At 31.9% G+C, this 15,778-nt stretch overlaps 1 protein-coding gene across 1 annotated transcript in view; it reads right to left on the reverse strand.

Annotated features, from left to right (window-relative positions):
• Nucleotides 1-15,636, reverse strand: part of kl-3 (dynein heavy chain 8, axonemal kl-3) — a 53,698-nt gene extending 38,062 nt beyond the window's left edge. The window contains exons 1-29 of the mRNA XM_068770662.1: nt 15,343-15,636; nt 15,153-15,263; nt 14,928-15,039; nt 13,476-13,618; nt 12,581-12,782; nt 11,896-12,059; nt 11,123-11,299; nt 10,817-10,920; nt 10,099-10,318; nt 9,461-9,607; nt 9,018-9,157; nt 8,663-8,747; nt 7,921-8,066; nt 7,498-7,642; nt 7,328-7,426; nt 6,433-6,559; nt 5,583-5,685; nt 4,952-5,117; nt 4,368-4,503; nt 3,850-3,961; nt 3,656-3,720; nt 3,265-3,424; nt 3,053-3,185; nt 2,868-2,982; nt 2,643-2,785; nt 2,384-2,564; nt 1,200-1,407; nt 996-1,125; nt 265-428 (exon numbers count right to left, since the gene is read on the reverse strand). Coding sequence (XP_068626763.1) covers nt 265-428; nt 996-1,125; nt 1,200-1,407; nt 2,384-2,564; nt 2,643-2,785; nt 2,868-2,982; nt 3,053-3,185; nt 3,265-3,424; nt 3,656-3,720; nt 3,850-3,961; nt 4,368-4,503; nt 4,952-5,117; nt 5,583-5,685; nt 6,433-6,559; nt 7,328-7,426; nt 7,498-7,642; nt 7,921-8,066; nt 8,663-8,747; nt 9,018-9,157; nt 9,461-9,607; nt 10,099-10,318; nt 10,817-10,920; nt 11,123-11,299; nt 11,896-12,059; nt 12,581-12,782; nt 13,476-13,618; nt 14,928-15,039; nt 15,153-15,263; nt 15,343-15,501 — 4,097 coding nt within the window. The 5' untranslated portion in view covers nt 15,502-15,636. The remainder of the gene's footprint in view (nt 1-264; nt 429-995; nt 1,126-1,199; nt 1,408-2,383; nt 2,565-2,642; nt 2,786-2,867; nt 2,983-3,052; nt 3,186-3,264; nt 3,425-3,655; nt 3,721-3,849; nt 3,962-4,367; nt 4,504-4,951; nt 5,118-5,582; nt 5,686-6,432; nt 6,560-7,327; nt 7,427-7,497; nt 7,643-7,920; nt 8,067-8,662; nt 8,748-9,017; nt 9,158-9,460; nt 9,608-10,098; nt 10,319-10,816; nt 10,921-11,122; nt 11,300-11,895; nt 12,060-12,580; nt 12,783-13,475; nt 13,619-14,927; nt 15,040-15,152; nt 15,264-15,342) is intronic.
• Nucleotides 15,637-15,778: the final 142 nt, after the last annotated feature.

The following is a 15,778-nucleotide window of genomic DNA, read 5'->3' on the forward strand; positions in this document are numbered from 1 at the left end:
TTGAGTACGGGTAGACAAGTATGCACATGCATGACGACACGAAAGTAAATAAATTGAAAAAGGATGACACATTTAATAAAAAGTTTTTTTTTTTTAAATCTAGTCAAAGATAGGCATTTGACAAGGCGGAAAGACAGACTTGTTTAGATCATCGCAAGATGCTGGATGCGGATAGCGGTAGCCATTTTAACAAATGTTTACTATACATATTAAATGTTACCGCTAAACCAAGAAACATATTATAAGAGTATAATTCATGGTAACCTATCGCTAGCCTCTCTAGCTGTTAAGCCCGGAGTCATCGGTCCAAACGCATCATAATCCGCATCAAACTTTAAAACGTCTTGGTTGAATGATGCTACGCCTTCTGTTAGTTCTTTTTGTAGAGGACCTTGCATATCCACAATTTTTTGAGAAACTTGTTGTGACTGTAATTTGCAATTAAACTTTATATATTAAAATTCATATTAAAAAGAGACAAAATTAAAAGTCGAATTTAAGTGTAAATAGTACTCATAGTACAGAAATCATTTATCGTCTAGAAATATAAGCAACTAGAATTATTCATATCAAGCGAACGTCAAAAAGGTTTAGAAAAGTTCAATAAGTAGTTTTTGCATTTGCAAGGCGTTAGATAATAGCTTAAATGTAAATACATCAGCCGTACACAGAGCTATCTAATTAATTGCAGACTTAAATCTCAATCTGTGTTGTGATTCGATTTTTCTTGTTATATAAATTTACATGTAAAAAATAATCCTTTACTTCCCTTGGATTAGATTTTTTCTTGCAGTAAATGAAATTACTTAAGAACGATCTGGTGTCTCAAAGAGACATCCATAAAAACGGTGCTATCAGGTGAAATACCTACTTACTTCACCACTTTCACAAAAATTAAATATTTTCAACACGCCCAGCGGGAATCAGCTACGTGCTATTTTATAAAATGAACAAGTTTTTGAAGACTATACTTGCTATAACATCAAGAGACTAACAGTTGTTAACATATTTGTGAAAGCATAACGAAGGCCGTAAACTAAATCAGCATCGTCCTTAGATATATCAATTTCGAACTGACTAAATGTTGCGTAACTTTCTTCAATTAAATCCAATTCCATGTCCATCCTAAAAAATTTCAAGATTTTTTTCACATTGCGTAAAAAACACATATGTTTAAAAAAATGTAATTAAAATCTTACTCGATAAATTTCTCCCGTATCAAATCAAGGCACAGAATTGCTACTCTAACATCATCTAAATCCTTTATTTTCTTGCTCATTGTTTTCATACGTTCATTGATGAACTGCATTAAATTGACGACACGTTCTTTATAGGACTGACTCAATAGTTTTCCCAAAATTCGTTTCCATTCAATAGATTCCAAATGCAATGCCAATTTAAGGTTATCTAAAAAACATGTTATATTTCAGGGAAAATACAATCACTATGTTTTGTTACTATTTATGTACATTATTAGTGCGTAAATTGATAGAAACTAAAATCAGATTTAGCTCCCAGGTATTATTTAACTTAAAGCTACCAGTACCGAACTCCATAACCCACAACAAACTGAATCCAGTTTTTTTATATTTCTTTTTATTGGTATTTTGTTTAAATAATATTTATTAGAGTTTCCTAACGCCATTAATTCTTTCTGTATCTTGACGCTGCATTTAAAAAAATTTTTGAATTTATCATTTGAATTATAAAGTAACAACTTCATGAACGTTATTACTTAATGTATCCAAGCAAACAGAAAAGGAATATGCTCGATTTATTAGCTATCAATTGTAATATTGGAAACGCTAAATAGTTGAACAAACTACTCTAAAATACACATTACATCTAAAAAGAAAGTTAACAATTAGTTTAATGACATCCAAATCCTTTATTTTTTAACAATTCTTAACAAGATTCCTACGGGACGGGGCAACGCGCCCAATTAATCTTTACTAAAAGTTCATCTAACTTTCTCTGACAAATTAACCTCCAAGGGGTTCCAGACTATTGATTAAGAGGGTATCTTTCCCGGCATATTTGAAAAAAACATTCATAAAACTGCAAATTTGACCTATTCCTAGTCTATACCATCTATAATTATTCTTTAGATACAACCGTTATAAACCTTGTTTCTATGAGTACTGCAACAACAAAAGTTTAATAAAGAAAATTAAGCATTAAATGATAATGATAGAGGCAATAAAATAGAAGTAAATTTAGATCCCATCAAGTCTTTACTTGTATAAAATACTGTTGAACATGTTTAATAGTTTTGTTAGAACGTTTTATAGTTATATTTAATATGATTATAAAATCCAGTTCTATTATAAACCTAGTTCATTTAGTTTTATTTTAATACGTATAAGTAATAAAAAAATCATACCCATATCAATTTGAATGGAACCAATAATATGTTTTAAGGGTAAGTTAAGAACTTCTTCGGTTTGTGACTCATATTTCTTTAGCATATCCCTTATAATTACATTAAGAGGATTGGAATCTACAAAGTCCTGTACTTGTTGGACTCTGTCTTCAGCCCAGAGATGAGCAAATCTGTTATAACCCTGAAAAGTATATTAGTAACGTTTCACAAGAGTGCTTCTCTTTAACAAATCTATAAAACACAAACTCAATCATCATACTTGTAACAACTTCTCAATGTCGGGTTTGTACATAAACATCATTCCTTGCAACGCCATTACAGCTCTTACGATATCTTTATGCTCTGATACCATGCGGAAATAGTTTCTAATACCAATTAAACTTGATCCAGACCTGGACCCGGCTGCCAACGACATACAATATTAATAATTAAGATTGAACATAAAAATAATAATTCATTTTTAAAATTTCGCCTATATTACCGCTCATACTCCTTGCCATTGTCAACGATGCGCCTGATATTTTCATCTTGTTAATTTGGTCTTGTTGTCCCCACATATAGACATTCCGATGGATATCCATTATACAATTCAGTACGACCTAAAAAAAATTCCGTCATACAGAAGTACATGAGCAGATATTCTATATACAGATTAAACGAAAGCAATACTTGAGAAAACGACGATTGTATTTCCTCCAAAGTAGGCTTTATTAAAATTCTCGGTATCTGTAAATACATCATTGCTAACATAAGTGGTTTCAATTTTTTCTGCTCTTCCGGGTCGGTTGTCATCGTCAAAAAACTAAAACATACACAAATATAAGTATCAAAATATTATAAAAATCTTAATGAACGATTATAAACATTTGTAAATAATTTACCTAGAAACAGAAGCACGTCGTCTTAACACGTCCAAACTTTGTCTTGTACATTTAATAAGAGATTCTAGACATTTCGTTGCAAAATATGCGAATAGTTCATTGCATTCATTGATGGCGGGATTAACATCAAAACGATCTGGATTTTCTATTTCCAAGAATGCTACAAAAGAAAGACTTGTTAATATATTATATATATTATTATGAAATAAATGTAACATTCTTTTTTATTGACGCTGCGTGCCTGCGGCTACTGCCATTGGCCACCTATGCCTTTGTAAATGTATTAAAAAATCACAATATGCCTTACAATAACTTTTGTATTCTTAATGAACTTTATGCATTTATAAAACAAAACTTAGCATTTTTGGAAAATATAAGTATTTTAACGAACCGGCATTTTCAGGAAAAACCCTTGTTGCCGACGTTACTGGTTTCAAAGCCTTTTCAGGGTCTAACCTGTAATGTAATACGTATTTTAAGTCATCAATCAAGTCCAGTAATTTTTATGTGACTTCAAGAATCATATCAACAGATCTAATTCTGATAAAAATAATTAAATATTAGGTTTCTTTTCATTGATCTTACCAATTATCTTTTAAATCTTGTATAGCTTTAGAAGGTACACTGCCTAAGAACTTGTTGACAAGTTCAATCACAGCAACTTCTGCGTTACATGACCGTTGTTGCAGATCTTGCGCTATAAGAAATAAAAAAAATGATTTTATGCAAGATTTAAGGAGCTCTTGCTAAGCTGTACTCACTCTTGGACACAGTAACTTTAAAGTGTCAGATTTTATTACTGTTTATGAGTTGATAATGAATATTAAGACTGACGTGTTATATGAAGAGAGAGTCCAAAAGGAAAATGTTCAGGAACATTGGGCTGACGTCTGGGAGATGTTACTATCCCTGAACATATTAAAAAAAAACTGTGGTCCCTAGCCCGCATGCCAAGCGTGATGAGTACTGGGTACATACCCCTATTATGGTCGGGTCTGCTATTCCTAGCGCAGATAACAGCCGCGATAACGGCAGAGTAGGGGTTGCTCAAAATTTCAGGCAGATAGCTTAATGATATTTATTTACTAATAAATTTAACTTACCGATTTCGTCACGTCTGATTAAATTTTCGTCGTAAAATACTGTAGGATCAACTGCTGTATCAGGCAAATAAACTAACATTGACTTGGATATTGATTGTAATATCGCATCGATTCGAGCTTCCTTCATGTCCGTTACCTGAATGTGGGATTTTTTTTGGTGAGAAATATAGAACTTCTAATTTTAACCGACAGCTAAAGTTTTAGGTTTTTAACCAAAAAGCTTAAAAATGTATATAGATAAAATAAATCCTATTTTTCTTGGTCAAGCCATAACTTGAGAACAACATTACCGATTTTATTCTCTCACATTCGCAAAAGTCGATAAATAAAACACAATCGCGGGATCGATCTTGTAAATATACATTATTTAAATTCAGAATGTACGTCGCCTGAACCCATGTTGGAAAAGAACCAATGTTATTTATTTACGTATCAGAAAAATAGATTTAAAAATGTTGTACGAAAAAAATATTCCAATTAACAGGTTTCTTAAAACAAAATTATGAAAGTTCGAATTCATTATCGATAGACTGGTCGTCTGTAGGTTGAGCTAGTAAAATATTATATATAATATCTTCACGCACCTCTTTCACGAATAGATCAACTTCGTCCAAAATCTCACAAATATTGTCACAATACGCTGGTATTTCTAACGATGTCCACGTTATAGTAGAAAGTCCGGGTTGAAACGCTTTTTCCATTTTTATGAGCTGCGCTCGCAATAGAGGCAGATACAACTTCGGCATACTCCTATTAATAAACATTGCAAATAAACCTTTGTTCTATTATACTTAATAGTAGCAAAGCGAAAGTAGAGAGATAAGCGAATGATGTGAACCATAAAAAAAATAACACTTAAGCACGCCACAAGTTTTTCCACCAATACATCAACAAAAGTAAATCCTCTATAGCTAGTTCTTTTTTAGTACAATTCCAGATACAGATTAAAACAAAGCATTTCAAAGGGAATGACCGAAAGCTACTTGGATATGATTCTTTATTAGTTAACAAATAGATATGCTTAATTTAATTTTAAAATTTAATAATATGTGTCTTCATAATCTGTCTTTGCGCTGCCGACATCCAGCGATATACGATAGATATTGTTGTCTATATATCCACACAGTGCTTATAAATTGTTAAATTTGAACGATAAATAACCCGACACTTCCGTTGAAAAAACAATTTTCCTTTTAATTTTAGTGCAAATTGTACCTCCTTATATTATTATTTCGTTCCACCAGAGATTTAATACGTTCGAAGTTGTAAAATATTTTTTCTTTGCAATATGCTACTATTTGAGCTGCATCTGGTACACCTAAAATGCAAATACAAATTATTTATTCAAAGAACACCTTTTAAAGTTTTCTATAAAGTTTTACTACAATACCCGGCGATAAATGTTGCACATTGAAATAAAAGTAATTGAGAATTAGAATTATTATTTTTATTGTAATGTAATTTAAACAATAGGTATAATGATGCTTATTATGTACAGTTGTAATTTTACTAAACAATTAAATAATTAAACATAATGAGAACATGTTTTTTTTATTTTATTTTACCCCAACCTAAAGCCACCACGTATAGAAAAATTGGTGTATTTTATACAAAGAATAAAAATAATTGTCAAAAGAAGCAAATGATACTTGTTTTACAGCTCCTAATAGATACCGGACTGTTTGTATTTCGTGCGACAGAGATAACGCTCTACGAAGCCGAAATTAGCCGATTGTCTCTTTCCAAAGTTCGATGTGCAATATTTATCGCCGGGTACTGTACTATATTGAGAATTTTTTTTTTACTTATATTTTGGTAAATGGAACGTTTGACATGAAATTGGCATTTATGAAATAAAATGATCCTTTTTTTTATTCAGTTGTATATTTTCTTGGTTTAAGCTATTTAATTAACTGTCTATACTTTTTAAAGCCCTCATAGGACGCTGGATACAGACCGCTTCCAACCGGTCTAATTTGTAGTCTATGGGCAAGACCTACGTTTAGCTGTGGAGGTCCACCACGGTTGAAATGATGCGAGTGATAATAATATATAAACTACTTACTTAAACCTAATTGCCACATATATTCCACTTCTCTGATACATTCAGGTATATAAATGCTAAAATTGACGACATATAAATTCGTTTGTGGATGCCGTATTAACAGCGGCGCTATTAGCCCCAACCTCACCTATAATAAATAATGTTTTCATTAGGCAAGTCAAAACTTTACTGAATTTTGAAGTGATACAATATTTATTAGTAACAATTGATGGACAATCTGCTAATACAGAAAGATTTAGTTTAATGTCATGTTTTCATTGTTCTTTTGTTCGTCACAAATTCTTGCATTCCATTTCATATGTATAAATCACAGTTCTATCACATGTTTTCTAACGTACCACAATTCATTGGATATATTTTTATAATACTCAGAAAATTTGATTATACTTATTTCTATAACCCTCTTTCAGTACTTTAGTAAGCTCTGGCGAGGCGATGATATCCAGAGGTCAATTGTAGAAGCTACATGGTTGAGCAGCGTTACTCATGTGCACGTGTGCCCTAAAAAATGGTCTCTAACTTTGTGCCTTTAGGCAAGCTCAAAGTCGCTGAACGACCCAAGATGGTCGCAACTTGTCAAGGTTGTTGTCATCTTGAATGCAGTCCGTTTCCACCCGATCCTAACTTAACTGGCACAGTCCTTGGAGTAGCTGCCTACGCCGAGGTTTATCTTTAGGCACTAAATCAAATAAAAGCTTAACAATACTGCCGATATAAATAATTTAACTGCCCGAGTCATAGCTCCCTAAACAGTTCTTGAGCTTAATGTCCGTAAAGAAAAATAAGTTAAAAACCATCGGCCATCTATCTACCTCTTACTCGAAGCTATAAACGCCAACGGGCAACCAACGCTTGTCAATTTCAGTAAAACTATGAATGATAAAAATAGTCTTACCTGTCCAACGTTTTCTGCCCACGCACTATGATATATCAATTCAAACTCGGTGAAAACAATTCTCATAACATTATAAAGTTTAATACATCTTTGGGTATTCTGGAACGTTAACTTTCAATTTAATTTCAGATTTTTTTAAGTGTTAGTAATAGCGCATCAATTTAAAATACCGTATGAGTTATAACTTCGTGGTGGTTTTTAAATTCATCCATTGGCAATTTAATATTTTTGCAATAGAATCTTATCCACATGATGCGACCAGCTACAGGTGGCATGTTTCTCGGTAGTTCAGGATTTTCCCTTTCTTCGTTGTACCTACAATCACATATTTATACTCAAAACAAAACACAAGTTTTTTTCTGCATTTTATGCTTTTACTATAATCTATGTATTATTGTATTATTTATATAAATTATTAAAGATAATATTGTTATTCCTAATTTAAATAAAAATATTGTGGCACGTCCGCGATTAATGTATACACTAGTTTACTGGATGGTTTTTTTATGTTTGGGTTTAGATTGTTTGATGCGCTTTAAAAAAATAAACTCAAGTTGAGTGAAATTCTTTTTGAATAATTAAATCTTTATTACCTGTCACGGATATTCTCAATTTCGGCCGTAAAATTTTTTATTAAATCATAATATTGATCTTCAAGATATAGACAATCCAGTTTTAATTTTTCAAAGCGTTTTAATAATAGCAATGCTATTTCCGTTGTTGGGCATAAGTTTACACTCTGTAACATTTTTCCATTGTATTACAATAACATCTCACAATCCGTAATGAGTAATCCGCATGGTACAATAAGTCCACAATTTGTTTGAAACCGCGAACCGTACTCTTTGTCAGTGATGCCGGGATGGATGAGTGATAGTATTGCAAAGCTTTTAAAAATGTTAGTATAGAAATAAATAACGCTAGTAATATTTTTTAAGCAGCTCTGCTTTTTTCATCAATCTATCGATGCATAATCTATGTTCAGTAAAATATAATGCTTATAATGAGTACATAAAATCAAAAGTACATTAATACATAAGTGCGTGAAGAGAACTTCACTTGTGCTACCGAACTGCAGTTCCGCTCCTTAGGAAATTTGCCGCGAAGTGGGGACCGAGGAAAAAGAGCATAAGGACCGCCGCCATGAGGTTAGACGGCGGACGCCGCGCGCGTACATAAGGCACAGTACTGCGGTTTCGGAAATGCAATAACATAATCACCGTTACATATTTAGAATAACATAATTAATCCACATAAGAAATAATTTAACGACGACTAAATTTCTCTAGTTAACAGTAACAAAATCAAAAGCAATTTTTTAATTCAAATACTTACGTTAATCATAAAGTTTTCCAACAACAGCTCTTGATTAGCCACTGCATCCTTATAAATCTTATAATCCTTATCGAAATCAGGTCGTCTAAAAACAAATAGAAGAATTAAACATTTTAACATACAAAAGATTGTTCATGTTTGATTTTATTATTATTTAAGAAAATTATCTTACATTGTTTATTATTTCATTCAGTTATTAACATTTAGATATAACCTAACATAATTATGATCAGGGCTTTGTACTCCTACAATAGGCAAACATTTTTAATTTTGTATTTTTCTAAATAAATTAATGTAAACTTATGTATTGTCGGCTAGCGTGACGCTTTCAAATAAATAAAAACATGTTTATTACCTGTGATCTAAAGCATCGTACGTCTTTGACGAAATGGTTTTAAAAAGTTTATTAAAATTTGCTGCATACTCTTCTATACCTTCCAGAGTAGTTTTATTCAAGACGTAATACGTAATATATGTATGAAATAAGTCAATTATCTGTACAAACATTTTAAATATTAAACAAAAATAGCAACAACATTTATGAAATTAAATATTCACTTGTCATTGGAAGACTGGTCATCGTGGCTATCTTTGGGGAATGCCTTCTATTTGCAGTGGGTGCCTATCAGCTGACGTGATGACGGTGTTGATAATTCATGAAGTGACAAAATTGATCAGTAATGACAAAATAATATAATTATACCTAACCAAATACTAAAAACTAGATAAAACAATATACTGATTCTATGTCGACAATTTTTTTTTAAATAGTTAATTAAAAATGTGTTATTTTAGTACCTTAAGTAATCGCTTTTGAAACGTCTCAAACTTTCCAAATATATACATTTCTGAACAATCAAACGGTCTTTCGTCTGCCGCTTCGATCATTTCTTTCTGCGTCTCATCATAGCATTCTCGATAAAAACGGTACAGGTTCAAGCATAACTAAAAATATAAAAGAAAAACTTAAAACTCTACAACAAAAGCAAAATATCCCTGCGAATTGGCAAGTTGAAGTGGCAGTTGAACCACTTAACACGGAGAAATAATGACCTCTGAGGGTTTAATGTTCTGAAGAGAAACTAAGGGTTGGTAAGCGTAACGCAGGCCGTCAACCCACGAGGTAGATAGTTGACCTTGATCGTTGCAAAACGCTAAATGTGGGTCTTTTCCAACCGATTCTGTTGGAAATGTATAGAAGAGCCCTATGGCCAGCAGCAGGCAAACGGTTGTAATGACGATGGTATAACTCAACAACTTTAGAAAACTTATGGAAGTATATACATATTAAGCACCGGCATCGTTCTAGTTAAATTGAATATTTATTGTAGAATTATGCGTTACATTTTTTTCTAAATATCTTAGTCACGTCGAATTAAATAATTTCTTAATTACAAAATCAAACATATTGAATAAAATAATTAAGTATCAATTACCCTTGCTTTGTCACTGAAAATTTTCTTATCCTGATTCCATATAGTTTTCTTCCCATTAAGGGTCAAATAGTCCATGCACATATTGAGAATTTGATTGGTCACTTTAACAAGCAGCGTAGATATCTGCTTAGTTGTATTGTAATAGCGTGAAGTCGCGAAAATCATTCGAACCGTGTACAGTAAGCCAGGTATATATTGATGCATTGTGACCGGATCGCATCTGTACCATAAGACATCGCATGTAAAATCAAGTTTTTCGTCCCAATCAGAAAAGTTTATTTTTTTTGTTATAATATTTTATCAAACTATCTTGTTATTCTAAATAAAACATACACGCAAACACACAAATATCTGTACACATAATCAATAGTACATAATCATTTTAAAATAAGAAATAAAAATTGGAAACTCATCGCAAAAAATCTATAAATTACATAACGAAAAACGTAACAAATTTTATAAAAATATGACAAATAAATATTAACAATTAATCGAAACAAGATTTAGTCGATACAATAAGTTGACAAAACTCAGTTTTGCAAAACTTAGTGTTTTGAAAATCTTAAAGAAATAAACAAAAACATTATTTTCTGTTTACCATAAATATCTGAAATCAAAACCGTATAAAAATATAAAAACTTTCGCCTCTATCTTTAATTGCGAAGTATGATGATTCTAATACATTTTACAAAACTTTTTTAAATTAAATAATATTTACCTGTACAAAGGTTCGCAATATTTCTCTAACGCATACAAATACTTTACGTTGTCATTGGCTTCGTTATAATAATCCGTAACTTGGTTATCTAATAATTTCCATTTCTGTAAAACGAGATGTCATCAAAACAAATTAATAATATTTGAGAAAGTAAAAAATACTAGGTTATAAAGAAATCCTTTCCCTAATTTGTTTGACACCTACAGATACAGATTTCGACTGATATTATACTAATAATATAGTGATCAAAAGCTAAGTTAGTAATTCGTTTTAGTTTTAAATGTATACAACACTTTAAAAAACAACCTTAATAAGTTTCGACTTGGCACGAATGAGTGTATGTATGTACATCTGACACGCTTCACTCTTAATATGTTCTATTATAGATGTAAACGTCGTAAGCTGACGACGCCAGTAGTCCAATTCTGCAAGGGGTCCAATATTAGAAGGTTCACGTCGTAGTTGTTGGCTTTGTACTAGAACCTACAAAAGTAAAAACGTCCAATTCATTATCACCATATATCATTTAATGTAATTTTACAATTTTCAATTATACATATATTTAAAATTCTTAAAACTAGAAAAATTTCCAATATTTTTAATAATTACGGTTTTCGTGGTAAAGAGCTTCTTTAAATAATCATCATGATTGTGTCAGCCGACAGACGCCCACTGTAAGGCATCAGCCTTTTTTTTTCTCGTAGAGAAATCCTATATGGGATACGCACTCCGTTGCGGAGGAAACGATATAGTTATGCTGGATTCCTACCGGCTAAAACCCCAAAGTCTTCTTAAGCGTCGTTTGCTAAAACTAGGGGAACGCTTTCCCATACTACCGTAGTTTTAACGACCGTGACCTAGTACCTAAACTCCGTCGCCAAGGCCATGTTAAGGAGGGTTTGAAAAAGGCGCGATATAACACCCTCCGACGTCAAGTTCTTCGACTGCGGATGAAGAGTTAACTTACTTCTTTCTCTCTTCGCAGCCTACTTCTGCAACATCACTCTTTCGCAGAAGGTTATACTAGCACGCTGTAAGTCATAGACCTACCCTAATGATTACTGCAAAAACTAATTTACCATTGTAATTTGTTTCATCCATTGTTTAACGAATGTGCAGATTTCTTCTAAGACATTTGTTTTTGTTATTGCGAGTTTCATTTTGTCTTGATCTGATAATTCATCCTCGTACAATACGTAGTTTATTTTGAATCTCGTACAACAGTCAAGGTCAATCTTCGTTTCTATTAAAAAAATACCTTAATGATATTTTGTATTTTGTGGCCCGCTAATTTTCGAAAGTAGCAAGTTTATGTATTTTGTATTCACGGCATTTGATATTTTCGGTAATAAATCAATGAAAATAATTCTACCATTCTTTTAAAACATAATGCTTTGAAATTTAACGTGAACTGATGTTCAGGTAACATTAAAAAAAGGATTCGTGGTCAATATACTTCGCGCAAGGTGAAAACGTAAGTTTTTAAGCATTCACCAAATTTTATTTAAATTATAGTCATAAATCTGAATTACTTTCTCGGTCAATTTAGTGTTAAAAACGACAAGTGCAATATCATGTTTGGATTATTAAGCATCCACAATATCAATACTCTAACAACCTAGTATGTAAATACTGGGGTCTCTTTTCAAATGGAATTTATGCTTAATTTGTTGGTAATATATGACCAGTATAAATTCGGTGAGAGTTTATAAAGGATTTTTGATGAGGACTGTAATAAAAATTAAAGCAAACATTTTATCTTACTCTCAAGGTAGTCAATAAATAACATAATCTTGGATATATAGGTTGGGATTAAATCTGCACTCCTTGGATTTGGTGGATTTAGATCACCCCATGCTTGGCACGCTTTTAATGCAGGTACATACACTTGTAACATTGTCTTATAAATTCCTGACACTACGTTTTCTTTATCCGCTGTTATATTGAAAAACACTAAATAATAATCCTGAAATGAAAAAAAACTAAGTTTAGTCAAATGGAAAAATCTAAACTAATTTTAGCTTCGTATCATTCTCCTAATTAATGAAATTCGCATATGTAATATGCCACGGCTATACATTAAATTCGTTTAACGTTTAACAACTAAACTAAAATATACAAAACTAAATGAGATTATTTCAACCCGATTTTTTTTCCCGTAATGCTACCAACGGTTTGAAACGCTTATCTATTAAGAAGAATCGACAAGAAACTTCAACACTTAATTTGAAATATCACAATTTTATTTAAATATGTAAATTATAATATCAATCAGGTAAATAAGCTAATAAAAAAAGCTAACAAAGTTTCGCACATTTCGATTGACTAAAATCTCTTGAATGTTTTAATAAGATTTAATAATATTCTTTTAATTTTAGATTTAAAACTAACAAACACAAAGTCTAAAGACACTTTGTTGAACCTTAACGTATGGGCGAACACCAAGGCCCATGAAGTTATTAACACATACGTATATTCTACTTTTAAAACAATTACGAAAGAAGCAGAAAAACAATATTCTGTACTTCACCCGAAGAGGAAGTAAAAATAATGACAGAGTTACATTTAAACCGTGAGTCGATTGACTGTACTATTCCTTATTACTATTATATAAACATATATAATATTTATAATGTAAGCTAATCAAAAATATTTTTACTTCTGCAACATTCTTCACGTCAATAGCTTTGTTCTTGATTCTATACATCGCTACACATCGACCTTGTACGGGTATTGTAAATGTGTCAGACAAGTATGTTCTTTCCATCCATGTTTTTTGATTTGGTACAAATCGGCCGGACTCTAAACAATATTAAAGACAAATAAATACACAAGTGTATGTAATCTTAAAGTGAATATGAGAAGCACATTCATTTACTTATCATCTTGTTTATACTATTATCAAATTAGAAACATTTACAGTGATCGTTTTTGTGGACGTCGTAACAAAAATGTCAGAAGAGCGCATTTTGATACACACTATAATCAAATTGAGCTCCATGGCATTATTTAACTTAAGGTTCCAATGGTTCCAGACTCACCCTGATCCGAAAATTAACCACAACAGACGGGGTTTTTTAGGTTAACGATATCTTTAATACAGTAGTGGAGTATCTCATTTCTGACGTTTTAGCCGATAGGCGCCTAAAGATATCTATGAGGAATGTACTATAATCGCCACCCTTGACAGGATTGACGATCACAGTATGGTATTATGCTACGGATTGTCTCTGCTATCTGTCCTCTGGAAACTTGTTTGTGAGCTGTGGCAATCCTGTATAATGAATGCACAAAGTGGTTTATATAAAATTGTATCCAGAGAATCGAACCCGCGACCTACAATGGCAAATTTCAGTCCCCAACCGGTGGGCTACCACTGCTCTTTTGCAATTCATTCCAAGTCTTTATCATCTCTTATTATATTCTGAATAATCTAACAGGAATTTTAGTAGTTTTTGTTTAATAAACTTAAATTAATTACATGATTATTCACTAACTTTATAAGGCACCAAGTCACACGGACACAATCACAATAGTTTTCATTTTCACTTATGAAAGCAAAGTATAGTCAAATATGCAACTTTAAAATGTAAAATGTTGGATTGTTTTGAAAACAATCTCATAGTAAAAAAATCCAGCTTGAACGAATGAGGCGATAAACTACTCCTGCTTGTTTGCAGGAAAAAAGTCTCTTTTATTAATTTACCGTTTTATTTATCAGTAAAAGCTGCCTCCTGATTTGCTCAAACCAAAACAACTTGCATCCAAGTATGAAATCTCTGGTTACAAAACAGGTAGATACACTCCTTTATATATATATATACATTGTAAGACTATCACCTGCTACGAATTTAAGTAAATTACAATGAAAATAACTAGTGAACCAATAATTTTAAAATGATAAAGGGGTTTTCTTCAATTTACATATTGAACGAATCGTCTAAACGAATCGATTATGACTGGTGATAAATAGATTTAATCGAAATATTCAGATATATTAAATTGGAGCCCTCGCTTATTTTGCTTTCCTTGGTACTAGTTACTTCTAGTGTTTTATTGTGGATGAAAAGCGAAACGAAAATGTTTCCAAACATTTTAAAATAGTGTTTACCCATTTTTAATGGCGGCAGCAAAGCATCACATAACACAATACAATTACTACCACCTTCAACGACAGCACTATCCAAAATATCAATGTGAATATCAGCATCAAACACGCCATCCTGGAAACATTTTTAAGTATGAATTTATAATTCAGACGATCTAAATATCTAATAAATAGTTTTAAGCGAAATGATTTTCAAAAATAGTAAAGAAAATTATATTAATTAATTACCAGTACGTATTCTGGGGTCCTATCTAAAATAGACGCAGCATTTTCAAGTAGAAATCTATGTTGTGATTTAATGCCTCCCATACGTATACTACGAGCTTCTTTAGCTTTTGCCTAAAAGAAAATAAAACTACAGGATCGCCAATGTCAACAGAAATAAAACAGTTTTCATTTAGTTGTTAAATTTATTTACTTGCTTGTCTTTATAAGACTCATGAGCCAAAGCAAGAGTACTCATTGACATTCTACTCTTTTTCTGAATATCTTTAAGCCGAGAGCTGACGTCTAAAATTGCTTCAAGAGCCGTACGATCTACATCAACCCGTTCCTCATCACTGTCCTCCATCACCATCGCTGTAGGCCTCCGTTCTTTAGAAGCTTTTCGTGCGACTTCATCTATTTTTGCAGCAGTTTGTTCGATGTCTGCTGCTTTCTCTTCAGCATCTCCGGATGCCTCTTGAAAATGAACATTATCCGCATTACTGGCGGCAGTCGTTGACCGAGGTTTTTTATCAACATCATCAGACATCTCTAAAAACTAATATATTATTTTGTACTATAATTACAGAAATAAATTATACAATTGTTGCTATTGACAGATAACAATGCAAATTAAATTACAATCGTTC

The sequence above is a fragment of the Battus philenor genome, unplaced genomic scaffold (genome assembly GCF_028537555.1).
Source record: "Battus philenor isolate CCGP_79_NKW_IND1 unplaced genomic scaffold, ilBatPhil1.0.hap1 SCAF_3, whole genome shotgun sequence".
Lineage (NCBI taxonomy): Eukaryota > Metazoa > Arthropoda > Insecta > Lepidoptera > Papilionidae > Battus > Battus philenor.